The 20,640-nt window shown below is 37.1% G+C and overlaps 1 protein-coding gene across 1 annotated transcript; it reads right to left on the reverse strand.

Moving 5' to 3' along the window:
* Positions 1-882: 882 nt before the first annotated feature.
* On the reverse strand, positions 883-19,630 carry LOC5576219 (H/ACA ribonucleoprotein complex non-core subunit NAF1). The gene is made up of 4 exons (XM_001655946.2): positions 19,109-19,630; positions 18,899-19,048; positions 2,414-2,778; positions 883-1,812 (listed from the first exon to the last, which is right to left on the reverse strand). The coding sequence occupies exons 1-4, from the start codon at positions 19,487-19,489 to the stop codon at positions 1,017-1,019; spliced, it is 1,692 nt and encodes a 563-aa protein (XP_001655996.2). The 5' UTR covers positions 19,490-19,630; the 3' UTR covers positions 883-1,016.
* Positions 19,631-20,640: the final 1,010 nt, after the last annotated feature.

Consider the following 20,640-nt stretch of genomic DNA (forward strand, 5'->3'; position numbering starts at 1 on the left):
CACGTCTGCTCTTCTTGGCCAAAAATGCCTTGATTTTCCCACGTTCACTTTTCACAATAAAATACACTCAAATAGAAAAAATGATTTCCGTTCCCTTTAGTGAGACAAGCACAAACTTCATATAAATACCATAAATTAGTGTTTTCCTCATACAATACAACGAATATATTGCTGTAGGTCGAAAATTAGCACAAGTTTGGGTCGAGAAATGAAACACTGGGTCGAAATATAACACTAAAGCCTTCCATAGCCGAGTGGTTAGAGTCCGCGGCTACAAAGCAAAGCCATGCTGAAGGTGTCTGGGTTCGATTCCCAGTCGGTCCAGGATCTTTTCGTAATGGAAATTTCCTTGACTTCCCTGGACACAGAGTATCATCGTACCTGCCACACGATATACGAATGCAAAAATGGCAACTTTGGCAAAGAAAGCTCTCAGTTAATAACTGTGGAAGTGCTCATAAGAACACTAAGCTGAGAAGCAGGCTCTGTCCCAGTGAGGACGTCAATACCAAGAAGAAGAAGACAAAGCCATTTATCCCGAAAAATACAAATAATATAATGAAATATCACCCGAAAGAAGCTATAGGTACATGAACAAACAATATGTTGTCAAATTCGAATATTATTTAAGGTATTTTTGTAGATTTTATATAGTAGTTTTCATCACAATTTCTGGTTTCATGAGTCGAAATATAGTGCTTTTACCCTACCAGCTCTGGATACCTGATACCGAAGGCCATGTATTCTACGTCGAGATAATTTCCAGTCTGAAAAGATCCTGATCCGTATCGGCATGATATTGCTTTTGTAACTGCTGCGGATTATATCACAATGCTAAGAAAGATACCATTATGCTCCCCTACTACTATCAACTGAAACCCGTTTTTAGTTCAAGAATTCATAAACCACTTTGTTTATTCGATTCCATAAAATTCATAAAACAAATCCTAGAAATAGAAACATAACACTAAAACACTTCATTCTCGTAAGTTCTCTTCAGGATTGATGAAATGCATTCAATTACCACTTCCTGGTGGTGCCGGAGGCGGAGGCGGTGGCGGTGGAGGCACCCCTGCAACAAACGCAAACGGATTCAGCACCCTTTGTGGCTGCGCTGCCGGCTGGTGTGGAATATTGTTGTGCCAGCTATGACCCCTTCCTCGACTACGATAGGCACCACCCCCACCCCGTCGACCATGTCCTCGCCTGTGGTGATGCGTAGGAAGTTGGTAAGGCTGATACTGCATTTCGGGAGAGACTCGTCCACTCGAAGAACAACTGCCTCGTCGCCGTCGTGCCCTTCGCTCCTGTTCGTCATCGGAATAGTCCAGCACGTGATCCGGGGCTTCGTTATCGTCCAGCCAGCTGGCATCCGATCCCCTGTGTTTCATCAGATCGGATAATATGATAAACGATGTGTGCTCAGTTTGTGGAGCACAGTATACCGGCATCCCAACGGATATTCCCTTGCGGATGACATCGTTCCGATTGTTGAACAAGACGCAGTACATGGGAGCCGTAACTTGACCGATAACGTCGAAAATCTTTCCCAATGCTCGTTTGCCTTTCTCCAGGAAGAGGACCGTTTCAAGGTCCAACAGCTCTACTCCAGCGTAGGACTGCACAATGACGATCTGGGCTACGATAGATTCGACGTGACCTATCGGTTTGCATTCCCTCTCTGGTACCGAGATTTGCAGATCCTCAATTGGGGGCAATTCGTTTATAAGGACTTCTCCTTTGCTTTTAATTGGCGGACGTTTTTGTTGAGCAACTTCTTCTTCATCAGCAGACAGTTCATCCTCTGACGACCTGTGAAAAATCAATTTATTTTTATTAGGATTTTTGCCCTTGGTAAGTAGCGAACTAATACTTAAATACGTATAAGTTAACATATGTACAATAGCATGTCCCAAAATTTCACGTTGTCTAAAACCTAGGGGGCTCGACCTTCAAACGGTAGTTACAGCTGTTAACAACATACAAAGATACAAAGTAACCTTCAATGCTCTCCAAATAGATGGAATAGTTAATATAGTTTAATATCTTAAGTTCAAACATCTCAAACAATCTCAAAAAAGACGGAATCAGCACTGCTACTTTGTTTTGAATCAGTGCTGGGAATATTCCGTCCACTCCTGCAGATTTTTAAGGCCGAAAGGATCTTATAGCGTATTTAACTCTTGCATTTCTAAATATTACATCTGCAAGATCTGATTCGGAGATTACTGTTCTATCATGTGATAAAGTTTCGACAGGATATTTTTCATACCCAATTGTTTCAAAACAGCTGTTTGAATCCGCACAAGAAATTGGACCAGGAAAATGAATATTCATGATAAAATTTAAGGTTTACATTAGGACACCCTAATGTACAGTGTACTGATAATAAATCAACAAATCACAAACTTACTCATCCATTCCGGTGGCTGTCGTTTCTGCGTCGCTCACAATGATGGGAACATCATGTGTGCGGTAGCTCTCAGTGTTGGGAATAATTTCAACTTCGTCTTCCGAAGAACTCGATGATACCTTCCGTTTGTTGCCAGCGTTAGTGCCATTTCTTGTTTCTTCTTCATCTGAATCGGTAATGTTCGATTCCGAATCCGAACTGATGTACTGACTCAGTAGAGACAATGAACTACTATTAATCTGCAGCACAGCCTTCGACTCCAGTGCCCTTTCGGCAGCGACTTGTTCGTGGATGGAAGTTGGCACTTCTTGTTTTATGTTGATCCTCGGAACCGTGGGGAAATCTGATTGTTTCCTTGTAAAGTCCTAAAAACATATATTTTTTAAATATTTTTCTGTAAAATTAACATGTTTCACGGTGCTTCATTTACCATTATTATAAAATGTGTTTTAGTCGTTTTAGTACCTATCATACATCTCTTGGCAGATTTTCGAAAAAAATCAAACGAAATTTTGTGTTACGCCCTTTTAAAAATAGAATATGTTTCAGAAAAATATTTAAAAAGTAATGTTAAGCCTCAAACTTTTATTATGAGCCTCAGTACGTGCCATAAATTCTTTTGTTCTCATAACTTCTACTGTGCGCCGTGGGGTGGTGCTGTCTCGCTCTCTCTCACGGGCAATTTGAAAACAGGGCGCACAGTAAAAGTCAAACGTTTTATCCAGCTTTTTACGCTAGCTTGCTATAAACTTTGAATAACCCCTTTTTGACTTCTCTTGCGTACACTATAATATTTTTATGGTATAATCAAAGCAAACCTCGCGATGTTGAAAATTTTCCAATGTTGTTTGTTTGAAACGCCAAACAATATTTCTGTTGCAGAAAATGGAAATTTAAGACTATTTTACTGATTTAAGCCTGATTCGCTGCTGACAAGTAATTTATCGGCCTATCTTGATGCATGGGAAATTTCTGCAAGGAATCGATCAAGAATGAGCTTTTTTTCTGATCGCAGTACGCAGTTGAAAAGAACTGTCAGTTCAAATGGGAGTCGCTGTAGAAAATTTCTGCAAGGAATCGGCGAGAAATTTCTTTAACGATTCCTGTTCAGCAGCAAATCAGGCTTTACTGTTAAATACTAATGTTTTTCATTATTTTAGGTTTGTGATTAGTCATCAACTGAACAAACAAAACGACGAAACCGAAGTAATAGAATAATTTTGTTTTTGATTTCTCTGTAAAACAGACATTTGAACGAATTAGTGCATTTGAAGAGTTTAGGGGATAAATTCAATCGATAAACAGCTCAAATTGTGACTGCAGCGGTTCCAGACCCTTTTATTACACAATTACTGGTGTGAACTCTGGAGGAAATAAAGCAATAATTTTACCCATTACCATAATGTGTTCTTTTTTCTACACCCAACACTTGGACTATCCTTCACAAATTCTGGACCTGTGATTAAAATAAGCTAATTCCTTAGCCAGCCCTTTAATTGGTAATGTTTTAAGTCATAAAAGAGCATGTATAGGCCTCTGCACTGTTTTGATTTTGTATTGAGCTCTCGCCGAGCGGTGTCACGAACACATGCGCAAATTTGCTGGTTGAAAATACTGCCGTTTGATTTTGCTGGGAACAGCTGATCTTTGTTTATATTTTCAACCAGCACCCTTTAAGTAGTGTTAGTGACATGTAACGTGTATGTACACGAGCGCAGAAATCACTATGGGATTTTGACGTTTACTGGCCTTGTTGTTTACAAATTTCATGGGAGAGTGAAAGAGATGGATGGATTTTTGTGCAGAGCCCCATTTTACTGTTTTTGAACGACACAGACCATCATTAAGATCAATATTTTGGTTTTAGTTCTCTTTTCAGCATGAAAGTTTTACGGAAGGTATCATAAATCTAATGGGCGAGCCCGCCAGGGGTACGCTTTGTTTGCTGGCTGTGTTTGTCAGAATATTCCACCCACAAAATGCTATTCTTTAAAAAATTTCATCACTCTTTGAATGGCTCATAAACACTTTCCATTTTAGTTCACTCATACCTAAAATAAAAAAGAATGTAGTTATGTGAAAATTGAGATGCTTATCTGTCTTAGTATTAGTATTAAAAAACCGTAGCTGCAAAACAAATCCTGTGAAAATTATTGACATTTCAATCAACAATCTTAAATCATTGCCTACTAAGACTAAACTATAAAATTGGCAGGCAACAAATGTCAAAGTCAAATCACCCCAGTAGCCCATATGATGGAAACCAAAGGCGTAACCTGTAGTGGTGGTACCGTAAAGTGCCCTAATTCAGCGCATTGCCTAATTCCGCGCATTTCATACAAAATTATTTACAGTGAGAGGCAAAATAAAGTGCCCACCTTACCAGTTTTCGAATTTCTCTCATTGATTTGGTTCAAATTAAAGTTAACACACCTAAATCTTTTGTGATATTTTATTTTTGATGTTCTTTTAAAGTTGCACTTACGAAATTTTGATAAAAAAAAGAATTTTACTTAAAGAAAAAGAAAATCAATTTGTATTGAAAAAAAAGTAGTGACAAAAATAAGTGCCCACTTCCTTCTTGGCCCCAGAAAAGATGATTTAAGAAAAATAAAAAGCAATTTAATAGTTAATGTGTCCTCCTTTGGCCTTAAGGACTTGCTGGAGGCTCTTCGGCATGCTTTTCACCAGGTTTTGTAGGTGTTGTGGATCTAGTTCTTCCCAGGCGCGCTCCAAGGCTTCAAAATAATTATTTTTGTTGGTAACACCAGTTTTTTCAACCCTGGCATCGAGAATCGCCCACAAATTCTCGATGGGGTTGAGGTCTGGGCTTTGTGGAGGCCATTCCAGCGGTTTAATCCGACAAGACCGGAAAAAAGACTTGGTCTTCTTTCCAGTATGCTTCGGGTCGTTGTTCTAGAGAAATATGAATTTCTCTTCAAGGCCCGTCTGGATCAGCGAAACCTCCAGATTTTCCAGCAAGATGTTAATGTAGGAATCTGCCATCATTATTCCGTCGATTTTCACGAGGTTTTCTACTCCACTCCATGAAAAACACCCCCAGACCATCACATTTCCTCCTCCATGCTTCACCGTTCCTTGGATGTGGTGCTCTGCATCACACACGAGCCCGCCGCTCTCGGTTAGACAGCTCGAGCTTCAGGAGCGCCACATCCAAGGAACGGTGACGCATGGAAGTGTGATGTGATGAAATGTGATGGTCTGGGGGTGTTTTTCATGGAGTGGAGTAGGAAGCGTCGTGAAAATCGACGGAATAATGACGGCAGATTCCTACATTAACATCTTGCTGGAAAATCTGGAGGTTTCGCTGATCCAGACGGGCCTTGAAGAGAAATTCATATTTCTCTAGAACAACGACCCGAAGCATACTGGAAAGAAGACCAAGTCTTTCTTCCGGTCTTGTCGGATTAAACCGCTGGAATGGCCTCCACAAAGCCCAGACCTCAACCCCATCGAGAATTTGTGGGCGATTCTCGATGCTAGGGTTGAAAAAACTGGTGTTACCAACAAAAATAATTATTTTGAAGCCTTGGAGCGCGCCTGGGAAGAACTAGATCCACAACACCTACAAAACCTGGTGAAAAGCATGCCGAAGAGCCTCCAGCAAGTCCTTAAGGCCAAAGGAGGACACATTAACTATTAAATTGCTTTTTATTTTTCTTAAATCATCTTTTCTGGGGCCAAGAAGGAAGTGGGCACTTATTTTTGTCACTACTTTTTTTTCAATACAAATTGATTTTCTTTTTCTTTAAGTAAAATTCTTTTTTTAATCAAAATTTCGTAAGTGCAACTTTAAAAGAACATCAAAAATAAAATATCACAAAAGATTTAGGTGTGTTAACTTTAATTTGAACCAAATCAATGAGAGAAATTCGAAAACTGGTAAGGTGGGCACTTTATTTTGCCTCTCACTGTACATATGGAAATACACATCAATACTGAAGCAACGTTTAACGCCATTTGATGCTACTTTGATTTAGAATAAGTTTGAATCACAAATAAAAGCAAATAGAGCAATTTTTCGCGGCGTAAAAAATAATCAGTGGAGGCCCGTCTGAGTAGACGCCATTTTTTCAATTTCCTTAGCGTCCGTGCTAAGACTGTAGGACACAAACAAACGTGATTTCTTTATTGAAAATGTTTTGTTATTTATGCAATATTCTATGAAACTACTTGCTACAGATGTGTTTCATGATGCTTCTATGAAATCTTATCAAATATTAGCATGATTATTGAGATTTATCCCAAAAATTATTGCGCGGCATTAGGGCACGTCATTTTTCATAAGTCCCTAATTCCGCGCACTGCTATTTACAGAACAACAAACAAGTAAAACATGCTATATTGGTCTTCACAGCTGAATATTTATCTGAGGAAGTATTTTCATGCATAAATACGTTTCGCAAACAACCGGAATATCGGGAAAGCCCACTTACAGGGAAACTAGCGGCCGTTCAGAAACCACGTGGTCATTCATGGTGGGAGGAAAAGTTTGTCCAAAACCAAGGTCCATAAACATTTGTTATTGTATGAACAGTGCAGAATACGAATATACAGACTTAAATTATTTTACAGGAACCGTGAAATTCAACGTAATCCCAATAGCTGAAAATTTTGGTGAAATAAATTAACGGAGTACGGTAAATTTTTACAGTTTTCGGTAAAATTTCACCGCAATCCGTTGAATTTCGACGGAATTACGGTGTTTTATTTTACCGAACTGATCAGCTGTTGAGATTACGGTGAAATTCACGGATTACGGTAAAATAATTTAAGTGTGTAGAGGTAGTCGGGGCGATTTCGCCAAACTGCATTTTTTTTTTTTGAAATTTCTTCTGGAATAACATGCAACTTCAAAGCTGACAAGGAAAAGGAAACAAATATCAACGTCTCCGCAGTCGCGAAACGTCCAAATGCTGAAAAATTGAAAAGTATTGCATTCAAAATAAACTGTTATAAAAACCTCAGTGTTCGGAGCAGTTTTTCCAAAGCTGCTGATAAATCTAAACACAAGACTATAGTTATTTCAAATGTCTGCAACTTTTTCTGGCATAAAATTTCACTTCAAAGGCTTTTTATGTTTCGGTGTGATGCAATCGCAATTGCATATTTGCTGGGATGTTCATGTGAGGGTTTGCGCATTGATACAAACACAGAGGAAAAAGTAAAAAACTCAGCAATGACAGAATAAGAAGACCGTCTTCGCGAGTCTCGTCTCAGGAAAAGACTATAACAAATGTTAATCCTTATTTCATGTGATAGACAAAAAATTATAAAAAAGTCTACGTTACGGCTCATACAAAACTTTACTTTTTTTTTCATACAAAAAGTGTTGTGGAGGTTACGTTATGAATGGATGCTGCCTTATACAAAATTAATGTTAATTTGATTGTTTTGCAAGTGCGCGGAATTAGGCATTCTTCTGCGCGGAATATGGAAAAGCGGTAAAAAAAATGCGCGGAATTAAGCAATTTCAACGAGTGAATTATTTCAAAAAAATCACAATTGTAACGTGTGAATACAGTTTAGTTTATATTTTTGCCATAAAACAGATTTCCTAGCGATCCACCCATAAAGCTTTTTTGTTGATACAATACTAATTTTTAATAAAGCATTTGAAATGTTTTATTCGTTAACTGCGCTGAATTACGGCACTTTACGGTATCACATTTTGGCATTTTTTGCTTAAAGCCGCGTCATAATTTATATGGCATAGACGCAATAATATCTCGGATGTGATCCAACGGACATTCTGCGTCATTGATAGAATTGATGCCCATTTCAAATAATTAATCTATTCGAAGTGGACATTAATACTATTGGTGACGTTCAGTTTGCCTTTTGCTAACCAGAATGATCCGTAGCCACTCTTACTATTAGCTAGCTAGATACTTCGTTATCATATACGACGTAGGGAATACACTGAACGAAGAAATATCATAGATAGTATTAAAAACGTCACATACTTCTACGATTATCGAATTCACATTCATCTTATATGTATCCATTAAATTTTATGTACAAAACACGTAAAAATCAATATGATAACTAATAATATCTATCTGTTATACCGGTATATTATACATGACCAAGTGTTATGGATGTTACCCGATAAAGTCTATGTGATGTGCACATGTGAAAACTTATAGCAGAGTTTCAAGATGGCGCATCGTTTTGATCCACTCTTCGCAGATTTGGGATTCTCGGAGATTTCATGGTAAGCTTTTTAGTGTAAATTTCGTATAATGCCAAATAACTAAGCACAATTATCTTTTAGAATGCATTTCAGAATTTTATTGAAAATTTCGGGTTCATCTTGTTAAAGCGACGTGGATTGAAATTTTGGATGTCAAAATGTAAGTTAATTGCTTACAAAAAAAAACTGATTGGAGTAAAATTAATATTTTGTATTTAAAAATTACAGAAAAGCCGCAGTTCTGAGAACTTCATCGCTTAAGTTACTGGTGCAGCAAATCAACAATCAGGAAACACAACACTGGTGATAAATTTGGTAGTCCACCGAATACGTTCCTAATGTAGAACATTATTTTCTGATTGAACCCTGATTTCAATGAAAACAATGTAATGAGAGTTTAGGAGCAAAAGCGGATAAATTATCAATAAATTGTTTCGAAATTCAAACATTTTGTTTGTTAAATTTTGTGGCACAAAAAAAGTTCATTTCAAATGTATTATAATATCACATGGAAATTATTAACCAAATCAATTATTATCATCTGAATTTTACATGAAATTCATTGACAGAATCCCATAATTCGTATATATTTATCACATCAAAGGTATGTGTTCCATCAGATAAATCCAATCAAAACCATCTCGACACTTTTTATGTGATATATTAATGAACGTCATGTGAAAAACTACATGGAAAAAAACCATATGTGTTTTCAGATAAATCGGACATGATTCCTTGGTTCAGTGTATAACTCTGAGGAAAATGACTAGTAGATTCACTGAGTAGAAATAAGTGGCGACAATCTTATTTTAATATGGTTTTCACACTACCATAACAAGGAATACCTCTTTTGTAACAATGGTATAAACAATTGTCATGTCCCTAGCGCACCCTGCGCATTCGAACATCTTCATTCGTGTATCTGTCAAACATCGTTTGCCTTCGGGCAACAAATCTGTATTTGATCGGTTACCTTCCTGGAGAAGGAATAAACAAGAGTTAGTTGATTTTGTGACTTGAAACGTGAAGGTTGTAATTCCACCAGTGTAGAAAAGAAAGAACCCCCCTGTTTGATCGTACTTAAAAGTGGCGTACGAGGGAAAAAGTTGATTCGCGTGACAGTGGAACAGATTTTTCTGGAAGAATTCTCGGCACAGCAGCGGATTATAACGGCAGTGATTCCCGTCCATCCGGCACTTGTTTGAACGAGACGCACACGCACGACAACGAGAGGAGCAATCGTTCCGGACAAGAGTGCTGGCAAACAAGTTGGAAGGTGTGAGGTCGTAATCCGCCAGGAATCCCCAAGGTTTGATTGGTAGTGGAATAAAATTCCCGTAAGTATAATTCCTTCGGGAAGTAAAATAAAAGACGCTGTCTAGCATTTCAGCGGCGTAATTCTTCTCCATTTTGTACAACAAAGTATGTTAATTGAGTATTGTATGCGTATGACCATGGTAAGATATTGAAAAGGCCTTTTCGTTTGATGATCGATCAATAGGGTGGACCAATTCTTTTGAATAAATTTTCAGGATAAAGCACATTTCTATTGTTTCCATATAATAAGAGAGTTATTCTTATTGTTTTAACAGATTGGCGTTTGTTGAGCAATATAATAGTGATTATACCACACAGTACACGTTACTGCCAGTGTAGCTGGAGTACTTAATCGGTGCATTAAAACACGGCAACCTGTATCGGATCGTTTTCCCGCATCAAGGAAGCAGTTCGCCAATTTGTCCGGACCGCATTTTCTCCGGGACATCCTTTTTGTCGGAAGGTATCCGTTCGACAACGGTCGATTGTTGGCGAAGGTCAAAGGACGTGATCGGTGAGTCGGATTTTTTCTTTCTCTTATTAGTATATACAACAAGAATAGCCGGTATTTTAGTCGTTTACCCCACTGAATGTGATTTTTTTATTGCTTTATTTCCTTTGATTTTTTATTTGAATGCTGGCATTTTATTCTTTGATTTTATATATCATTTGATTTCGAAATTAGATAAATTTTAAACAAATTCCACTTGAAACCTTATATGTTTTTGAAAGCTGATAACCATGAGTTCAAGTGTTGCTTGCACTATTGAACCATATCGAAGAGGTGTTAGCTTCAACGATTGGTTTGCTAGATTGAAGTTCTTCTTCAAAGTCAATAAAATAATTGACGAAGACAGAATGGCCTATTTTGTAACACTCAGTGGACCAGTAATGTTTGAGGAGATCAAACTACTGTACCCAACTGGTAACTTTGAGGAGGCAGGCTTCGATGAATTGATATCAAAGCTGAAAAATCGTTTGGATAAAACTGAGCCAGATCTAGTCCAACGTTATAAATTTAGTACAAGAGTGCAAAACCCTGATGAGACAACTGAAGATTTTGTTTTGGCTTTAAAATTACAAGCGGAATTCTGTGGATTTTCAAATTTTAAAGAAACTGCTATTTTGGACCGCTTAATAGCGGGGATAAGAGATAAACATTTACGTCAGCGCTTACTTGGCGAAGAGAAACTTACTCTAGCAAATGCTGAAAAAATCATAGTTACGTGGGAGGTTGCAAGGGCAAATGCGGGTACGGCAGTAGAGCCACTAAACGCAGGACCAGGGCATATAGGAGCAATCCAGCACAACCCAGGCATGCAGTATGGAAAACATTACGGAAAGCTGAGACAGACGCTGGATTTAGCGCGGAAATACCAGGAAGAAGAATTCAATAGAGGAGCTGAAAGCAGCAGAGGTCCGGTGAAAAGTCGTCTGGGCGCGAGGCCATATGATATTGGACAGCAAGGGAGAGGACAGCGTCAGTATGGATCCAACGCAATGAATTTCAGGCAGGATGGAAGAGGCATTACAAGGCCTAAACCAGATTATTCGCAAATGATTTGCAATTTTTGTGGGATGAAGGGTCATATCAAGAAAAAATGCTTCAAACTCAAGAACCTTCATAGGGATGCCGTTAACCTGGTGGATTCTTACAGGCCAGGGCCCTCTGCGGACCGCCATATAGCCGAACTAATGGAAAGGATGCAAACGAACGATTCGGATGGAGAAGAGAGTGATTCAGGTGATTTAGAATGCATGTTGGTCTCGTCCATTAATAAGATAAGTGATCCATGTCTAGTCCGGGTTGATATTGAAGGAAATCTTTTGGAAATGGAAATAGATTGTGGCGCTTCTGTTTCCGTTATAAGTAAAAATCGATATTTTTCAATTTTTTCCAATCCTTTGAGTAAATATGCTAAAAAATTGATAGTGGTCAATGGATCAAAACTCAAAATTGAGGGTGAGGCAAAGGTCTTAGTGAAATTTAACAAAAAGGAAGCATTGTTACAGTTACTTGTGCTGGATTGTGACAATGATTTTTTCCCTTTACTTGGGCGAACTTGGCTTGATGTATTCTATCCCGACTGGAGACGATTTTTCTCAAATTCTATGGTAATTAACAATATGACAACTGAGTCTAATGAAACTGCTATTGATAAGATAAAAGAAAGATGTAGCGAAGTGTTCAAAAAGGTTTTTTCGACCCCAATAGAAGGATTCAAGGCGCAATTAGTGATGAAAAATGAGGATCCTATTTTTAAAAAGGCTTATGATGTTCCCTATAGGCTGAAAGAGAAAGTTGTGGAGTATTTGGACAAATTGGAAAAAGAAAAAGTTATTACTCCTATTGAAACAAGTGAATGGGCATCCCCAATAGTAAAAGTAATAAAAAAGTTAGTAGCGTTTTTTGCTCGTTTCAGTCTACCAGATGTTTTAGTTTCGGACAACGGTCCTCCTTTTAACTCCCATGATTTTATCTCGTTTCTTAGAAGGCAAGGTATTGAGGTGATGAAAAGTCCACCTTATAATCCTTCTAGTAATGGACAGGCAGAGAGACTGGTTAGAACAGTGAAAGAAGTATTGAAGAAATTCTTAATGGAACCAGAGATCATGGAGTTGGATCTGGAAGACCAGATTAGTCTTTTCTTGTTCAATTATAGAAACAATAACAGAACGAGCGACGGACATTTTCCGGCTGAAAGAATATTTTCTTACAAACCAAAGACAATTTTGGATCTTATTAATCCAAAGAAAGAGTATAAACAACATTTAGCAGTACCACAACCAGCTGATGAAATCATCACTAAATCTTTGGCCGGGAGAATCCCGAAACATGCAAATAACGCAGTTGATGAACTGATGGTCGGCGATGCATTGTGGTACAAAAATCACAATCCTTACCATCATGCGAGATGGTTAAAAGCAACTTTCATTAAAAAGTATTCTCACAACACCTTCCAGATACGTATTGGAAACGTAGAGGCAATGGCACATCGAAACCAGATAAGAGTTCGTGAGGACGAGGCACTCGGGCAAAGGCCAAATATCATCATCACCAAAAGCGACCAATGCGAAACCAGGAACAATACGCTGGAGGATACGAATCAGAGAAATGAAGGTTGCGAAAACGAAATAGAGGAGCTCTCAAAGGGGAGTGTCCGAAGCCGAAAGCGGAAACACCAGATCTCTGACACGGATCAACATGAACCAAGAAGATCCAAACGCAAGAAAAAATTGAACCGATGTGAAGACTATAGATATGATTAAGTTTCTGCTAATAGCTCTTTCGAATTATTTTTGAATGATCTCAGATTTACTATTCGATTATAGATGTTAAGTTCTTTTAAAAGTGAATTCATAAAATATTGGCAAAGGTCTATTCTGAATTAATTTTCATGCTAAATGGGGAAGGACTGTCATGTCCCTAGCGCACCCTGCGCATTCGAACATCTTCATTCGTGTATCTGTCAAACATCGTTTGCCTTCGGGCAACAAATCTGTATTTGATCGGTTACCTTCCTGGAGAAGGAATAAACAAGAGTTAGTTGATTTTGTGACTTGAAACGTGAAGGTTGTAATTCCACCAGTGTAGAAAAGAAAGAACCCCCCTGTTTGATCGTACTTAAAAACAATCTGCAGCTTAATTTTCGCAAAATTTACAAGTAGAAATTAGGTGTTGTGAAGCATTGCATTTGCCACCGAAAAGTGAATCTTGTAGGAGACTGTAATAGAAGCCTAAGGTAACTTTACTCTTGAATATTCACTGACTATTGAAAGTAAGACGCTGAGATCGATCATTAGGGAACACATGCTAGTTTCGAGAAATTGTTGAACAGACAAGGAAAGTGACCTTTTTCTTTAAGGATATTTGAACGTAATGACCAATAAATACTTTCAAAAACAAAAAACGAAATTAACTAGAACTACTACTAAACAGCCAATTTTGTTAAGACATGACGACAATTGACATTTAAGATTCTAATCTTACGTAAAAGACAGGAGTAATCAAAATAGCACCTAAATAACAAAGTATTCAAAACCATTTCGACTAAACACTATTAGTTATAACACTACTACACTACTATTTCAAAAATTCTGATGGAGCTGCTGATTTTTACAATGTTTCCTTTTCTCAGAAGCAAGGGAATATGGGTATTAAAAAAAACCACCACGTCACAATACTAATAAAAAACAGTGTTCATGTGGGCACCATAGCCTAGTCCGTCTGAGTATTGGTCCTGGTAGAGGGGAAACTTGGCAAAAGCCAGACCGAGGGTTCAGCCTTGACAAGTTAAGCTGTCAGGCAGCTCCAACTGAATACCATACAAAAATAAATAAATCTTTCATACTTATCAACCTATTTGTATGCCATCAGTACATTGTTCAATTCTCTTGAAATGATTTTCATACTTATATGCAACAGAATCATAATTTATATATTTAACAAATCTTTATTGTTGTGCAGGAACCTGCAATGTGTAAGGAAATTTTCAACAAGCTTTAAGTTTTAATAGGGGAAACGGCCAATTTGCCCTATAAATAAAGTACTACACTAAACTACGTATTTGCATGCCCAGCAACACCCAGTGGCATGGTCTGAAAAATCCTAACGAAAAGTGGAAATCTAATGCACACTATAGCACAATGCGCTAGATGCCCGACAACACTGAACACATAGCCACTAAGCCTAAAATGACATAATATTATTATTGTTTTCCTATAGAGTGCTTAAAAGGATCAATGGCTTCAAAACCATTTAGAAATAAAAGAATCATTCCTATTTCCAACCAAATCATCAATGTGATCGAACGAATTTGAATTCAGAAAATAGTTCTAAAAAAATCCAATATTCACATTAATATTTTCTAACCTAGATTTTTCTACTAGTTTTACTGAATTTCGAGATTAGTATTTTCTGATGATATTTTGTGACCCCATAACCTTTAGAATACAGTTTGACTTCACGGAACAAGCCAAAAGTATATTGAAATTTATTACGGCTTAAATCAGATAAGTTTAGAAACCAGGAAAAAGTGGAATAGATGATCCCCAAACACCCCACTTATTTTCAATAAGTGACTTTTTTCATAAAAATCATTACAAAACGAAATCTAGATCGAATTAAAAAAAAATTGCCTTTGGTGTGATCTCAATTAAATACACTTATCCTCTAAGTTACTCACATATTTTTCTCAATATTGTTTCTAAGTTTTTTAGATAAATGTTTTGAGGCCATGAAATTCGAACAAAAATGTATTGAAACGTTTTCAATATCTAGAATCCACAATACTTTATATTAATCACCTACTACATCATGCAGCTCACAATCCTGCGAACAGTTCAAGCATATCAGATGACTGATATATCGACTTTCGACGTTTTTGTGACTTGTCAAACTCGATGGAGAAGTTCAATCCCTTAAAACCCCACGCGTCCTCAACACCCCATTTTACGGTACTGGAAAAAATATATTTAGATCAACATTTTTTTTTTATTAGACGGTTAATGTATTATGTGTTTTCAATTACATTCAAACTTCCAATCTCATAAAAAAACATTTACCATAATTAACTATTTATACATAAACTCAAGCACTATGAGGCATTACGGAGCCGATTTAGGTTAGTTATTACTCGCAAATTCCATTAAAAAAAAACAATATGTTCGAAACATAATTGATATATGCAATTTTGGTTAACCACATAAATTACCTCATAGATTTATTTAAGAATAATTCCAAAGGTTCTTTCGGAATGTTTCAAAACAATCTGAGTGTCTGTCCTAGAAATTTATTTAATAAATCTAACGTCGTTTTCCCTAAGACTTATTCGAGCATTCCCGTTTAGAATTTTTTTAAGAATTCAACGATTAATTTCTCCAGAGATGCATAACGGTCAAAAAAGGTTCTCTAGCGATAACTTTAGGAATTACTGCAGAGATTCTGCCTTGGATTCCTTCAGGAAATCCTCAAGGTCATCTTTGAGAAATCTCCCAAGACTTTCGCGGATTTTTAGCATTGTTCCAAGAATGTCCTCAAGGGAATGTCATTTTTTTGAACATCAAGGTATTTCTAAAAAAAAATCCGAAATGACTTTTGATGAAACTTTTGAAATATTTAAGTTTGTTCATCAAGGATCTCTGAAAGAACTCTTGAGCTTTTAAGGAAGTCTCAGAAAATTACCTGATTGAATTGCTAAGATAATTGAAAAAAAAATAAACAATCGGATATCTGGATATTACCTGAAGGAATTTCCTGATTCCTTAAAAAGTTTGTGAAGGAAGGATCGGAGGAATTGAATAATTGCTTCAGTATTATCTGGTGTGGCTATTCAAATGAACCTTTGAAGAATCAGTAATGATGGGGGGAAATGCCGAAGTTTTTGGCAACTCTGTGCATCGATAGAGCTTGATTTTGATTTTTTTTTAATTATGAGGTATACAACATGAACAAATCTTTTTGATAAAGAAATATTCAATCATTACTTAATGTAATGAAATCGAACTGATACCTAGCCAACTGAATATTAAAACACATATTGATTTCTGATCAGATTTTTAATACAAATACAAATTTAAGACAACCCTCCTGCATTAAGAGTGGCCAAATTAAGAATACTCTAGTCCAATTAGGGCTATAGCAGTTGAATTATAAGGAACATTATTTGAGTAAAATCGGCCAATTAATGCATTCTACCATGTTCTACCATGTGAATGTGGTCTACTAAACACTGGTCTTCTAATTTGCTTTGCAAAAAAATATAAAACATTGCATTGAGGAATCCCCAACAGGTTATGAGATACGGCTATACTAGAGAAAAATCTTGCTTGGAAATTTAAAAAGGCGTATCACCAAATTTCTAACTAATCTTTCTAAACCCAAATAGGGTTTTGCTAATATACACTCCCGTGCATAAGTTTGGGTTCACCCCCTTAAATACATGCAAAAGTGTTCAGTCCATATCTCTGTGACTACACGTCCAATTGAAACTCTCTAAGCCGCATTCGAAAGGCAAAGGGTTATTCTTACTTCGTATGTGTTTTTCCAAAAACATTCTTTGAACTTTGTATACTAAATTTTTACTTAAAGTTGTGACATTTTTCAAAAAACACACTGAAAAATCATATCTAATTTCCTCAGCATTGGATCGACCAAAATTTTAAATCAAAGTGTCATTAGATTCGTAATCTTATATTCTTTGAAGAGACCCCACGAAATTTTGGCGGAAAAATCTGGAAAGTATTCAAAATCAATGAAACAGTCAGTCAAGTCATCGTGCAAAAGTTTGGGTTCACCCCTCAGTATGGTGTATCGTGCAAAAGTTTGGGTTCACCTGAACTTACTTAAATCTGTGAAATCTCAAACCAATCATGTACGCGCATTATTTGTGCACAAAAAAGCTTTAAATTTTTAAAATCGGTTTAAAAATGGCAGAGATATTGACAAAAATGATGTGCGTGCGGCTCAGGTGAACCCAAACTTTTGCACGATTTGCATCATACTGAGGGGTGAACCCAAACTTTTGCACGATGACTTGACTGACTGTTTCATTGATTTTGAATACTTTCCAGATTTTTCCGCCAAAATTTCGTGGGGTCTCTTTAAAGAATATAAGATTACGATTCTAATGACACTTTAATTTAAAATTTTGGTCGATCCAATGCTGAGGAAATTAGATATGATTTTTCAGTGTGTTTTTTGAAAAATGTAACAACTTTAAGTAAAAATTTAGTATACAAAATTCAAAAAATGTTTTTGGAAAAACATCTACGAAGTAAGAATAACTCTTTGCCTTTCGAATGCGGCTTAAAGAGTTTCAATTGGACATGTAATCACAGAGATATGGATAGAACACTTTTGTATGTATTTTAGGGGGTGAACCCAAACTTTTGCACGGGAGTGTAGGTGTGTACTTTCAAAACTGCAGTCAGAATTGTCTTCACATTTTGTGTGTAGCACTATGTAAGGCAATACATATTTGATTTTAAATACTATTTTGGTAAAATTAGAGACTTTAGAGACCTTCCATAAAAAGTCTTGCGTTAAATAGTAACAAAGTCTCTGAAAAGAGACCTGCTATCAGCCATATTCTGCCAATTTTCGCTAACAGTCCCTTATTCAATGGGATTTCTTATAAATATGGGATATTCGAATATGGTCAGTATTATGTTGTTTCCATGAGATTGGACGATTGAACGTATGAAATTGAAAACATCCAAACCGGTTTCCGATAATGACATATTTCGTTAATGTATTTAAAAATCAACGATTTTGCCGATAAGGTTAAAGAACTACTTGAGCACTTCCAAGATTCCTTTGGCATGTTTTTTTTCAGCCGAAATTTCTAAAACTTTGCAAAAAGGAGCATTATATTTGAATTTTTTAATTACTACGCTTATTATAGCCAAGTTACTCTATAGGCACCGCTTTTAAAAAATCCCTTCCAAAGTGAATCAAAAGTACCAAGAATGAGTTCCGACTTCTTACGTTTTCAAATGAGCGCAACACAAAAAATTTTCTAACGATTTTTTTTTTTTCGAAAATCTGTTAGTGAGGTGTTTTTTCTACAACGAAGAAAAGCGTGTGCTAGAATAAGGGCGTAAGTCGTATGATCGATTTCTCTTCATCGATCCTCTTTCGCTAAATTACTCAAGTGGTGTACAGAGTACACAGACATTACCCTTGGCATCAGACCCTTATCTCCCACTAACCACACTAACTCAGTGGTGTAAAACAGGAATATATACCATCCGGCGTTTAAAGTTTTCATGGCTACCTTTTGTTGATAATAACGGTAAAAGAAGCATGGACCTTTGCACGAGTTCACTAATCTGACGTTTGAGCGGTGCCGAATTCACTCGTTGCCATGGTCACGTAAATAACACGGCACCGCTCAAACGTCAACGAGTGAACGCGTGCATTGATCCATTGTTATTTGACAAATAATTACCTCTGCTGACTCCATCTCTGCATCTGTTGGCTCGTCCTTGATAATTTGAGCAACTGATCCTGCATTTTCGCTGGATACGATCTGTTCGGCGTCAACTGAGGGATTATTGTCATCAATTTGATTGGAATCGGTTAGATGTTCACCACGCTCCTAAAAGGATAAATCACAAGTTAATTTCAAAACATCAATTTATATAACCAAATAAAGGACCTCTACTGAATTCATTTCCGTGTCCGGCTCATCCTGAAGAGAAGAAGCTTCTTCGCACGACTCGACGTTTTCTACAGTCTTCATTTCGGCTAAGTTGCTACGGATTTCGGTTGCAACGGTTGGCGAGTTATCCTGTCCACTAGGCACTATTTCTGCTACTGTGGATTCTTCGACTGTTGTTGGCTTTTCAGATTCTACAGCAGAATTCTGCGCTTCGACAATTGGAATAGTAGTTTTATCTTTTTCAGATGGTTCTATCGAATCTGATACTGCTTCCTTTCCAACATGCAAGGTTTCAGACGCATTGCCCACTCCATCGCATGCAGTTATCTTCTCTGTTTTATCAACCGTATCTATTGTTTTACCTTCGGGACCTTCCATTGTTTCAATGGACAATGAATAATAGCAATAATAGACCTACACTAAACCAATTCAAAAAATTGAACACTCCGAGATTTTACGTACAACACGATGGATGTCGGCGACGCACGTGTTTTGGAAAATGTTGGTAAACAAACAAAATCGGTAAACACAAATTGAAAACAAACACGAAAATGTCATTTCCAACAGTGAAACCGCTTCTATCCGGATGGGTGTACTAAAATTATACTGCTGTCCATCACGCTAAGATCAGACTACCCAAGTATATATAGGTAAAGCTAGGGAAGGATTCTCGAAACAATAGCCCAAGTAACCACTAAGGGCTTATTCACAAATTTCATAACGCTTTAGGGGGTGGGTGGGTGTCCTCATGATGTTACGGCTCACACAAAATTTGTTAAATTTTCATACAAAAAGCGTTACAAGGGGGTGGGTGGGTGTCAAAAATGGCCATTTTTGGCGTTATGAAATAAATGAAAAAGCCCTAAGCCGTATAAAACGGCACCAAGTTGGTACTATAGTCGACTTAAAGGCTTGGCTATCAGAGCTTATTGGAATTATATCGCAATTAAGAGCTGCTATAGAGCCACTTTTGGCGAATTATTCGGCTGATAAACGGCCTACTCGTTCCAAGTCTCTGAAGTGAGGAGTGTCAAAATTTTATAGCACATGGATCGAAGAAAAAGGAAAAAAATATTTGTTTATTTTCTGTCCTTTTCTACCTTTTTATGTCCCTAATCAGAGTTGTTTTTTTTTTGTTACGTGATCCAGGTTTGAACTTATGTTTCCGAGGCTCCTATTACATGATTTTCCTTAGATTTTCCTATGCATTGATGGTTTAGTTCGCCCAGGATAGTATTTAAAGCATAAGAGATTACCCAGGTATCCAGTTAGCCCCGGTAAGGATGCTATCAAACTCATGAAAAAGGCCACGGACTACATTGCAGTATATAATGGTGGAAGTGAAATCCCTTAACAACTAATCCTTCTTTTCAATGAGGTGATCTCGCGGAATAACGCCAAAAACTTTTTCATGATTCATTTTTTATTTCCTCTCGCTGTTCTTGCTATGGTTCGGAATGAGAAAGTTCTTTATCAGAAATGCTGCAAATCTGAAACATTTAAATCCTTATTGTTTCCACTACTCATGA

This window comes from Aedes aegypti, chromosome 3 (assembly GCF_002204515.2).
Source record: "Aedes aegypti strain LVP_AGWG chromosome 3, AaegL5.0 Primary Assembly, whole genome shotgun sequence".
Lineage (NCBI taxonomy): Eukaryota > Metazoa > Arthropoda > Insecta > Diptera > Culicidae > Aedes > Aedes aegypti.

Bases quoted from the DNA above. Each gene is read 5' to 3' on its own strand.
- LOC5576219 (XM_001655946.2), bottom strand. From the start codon at position 19,489: ATGGAAGGTCCCGAAGGTAAAACAATAGATACGGTTGATAAAACAGAG. The intron at 19,049-19,108 runs GTCCTTTATTTG...TTATCCTTTTAG, and splicing joins CGGAAATGAATTCAGTAGAG to GAGCGTGGTGAACATCTAAC. The intron at 1,813-2,413 runs GTAAGTTTGTGA...GATTTTTCACAG, and splicing joins ACAGCCACCGGAATGGATGA to GTCGTCAGAGGATGAACTGT.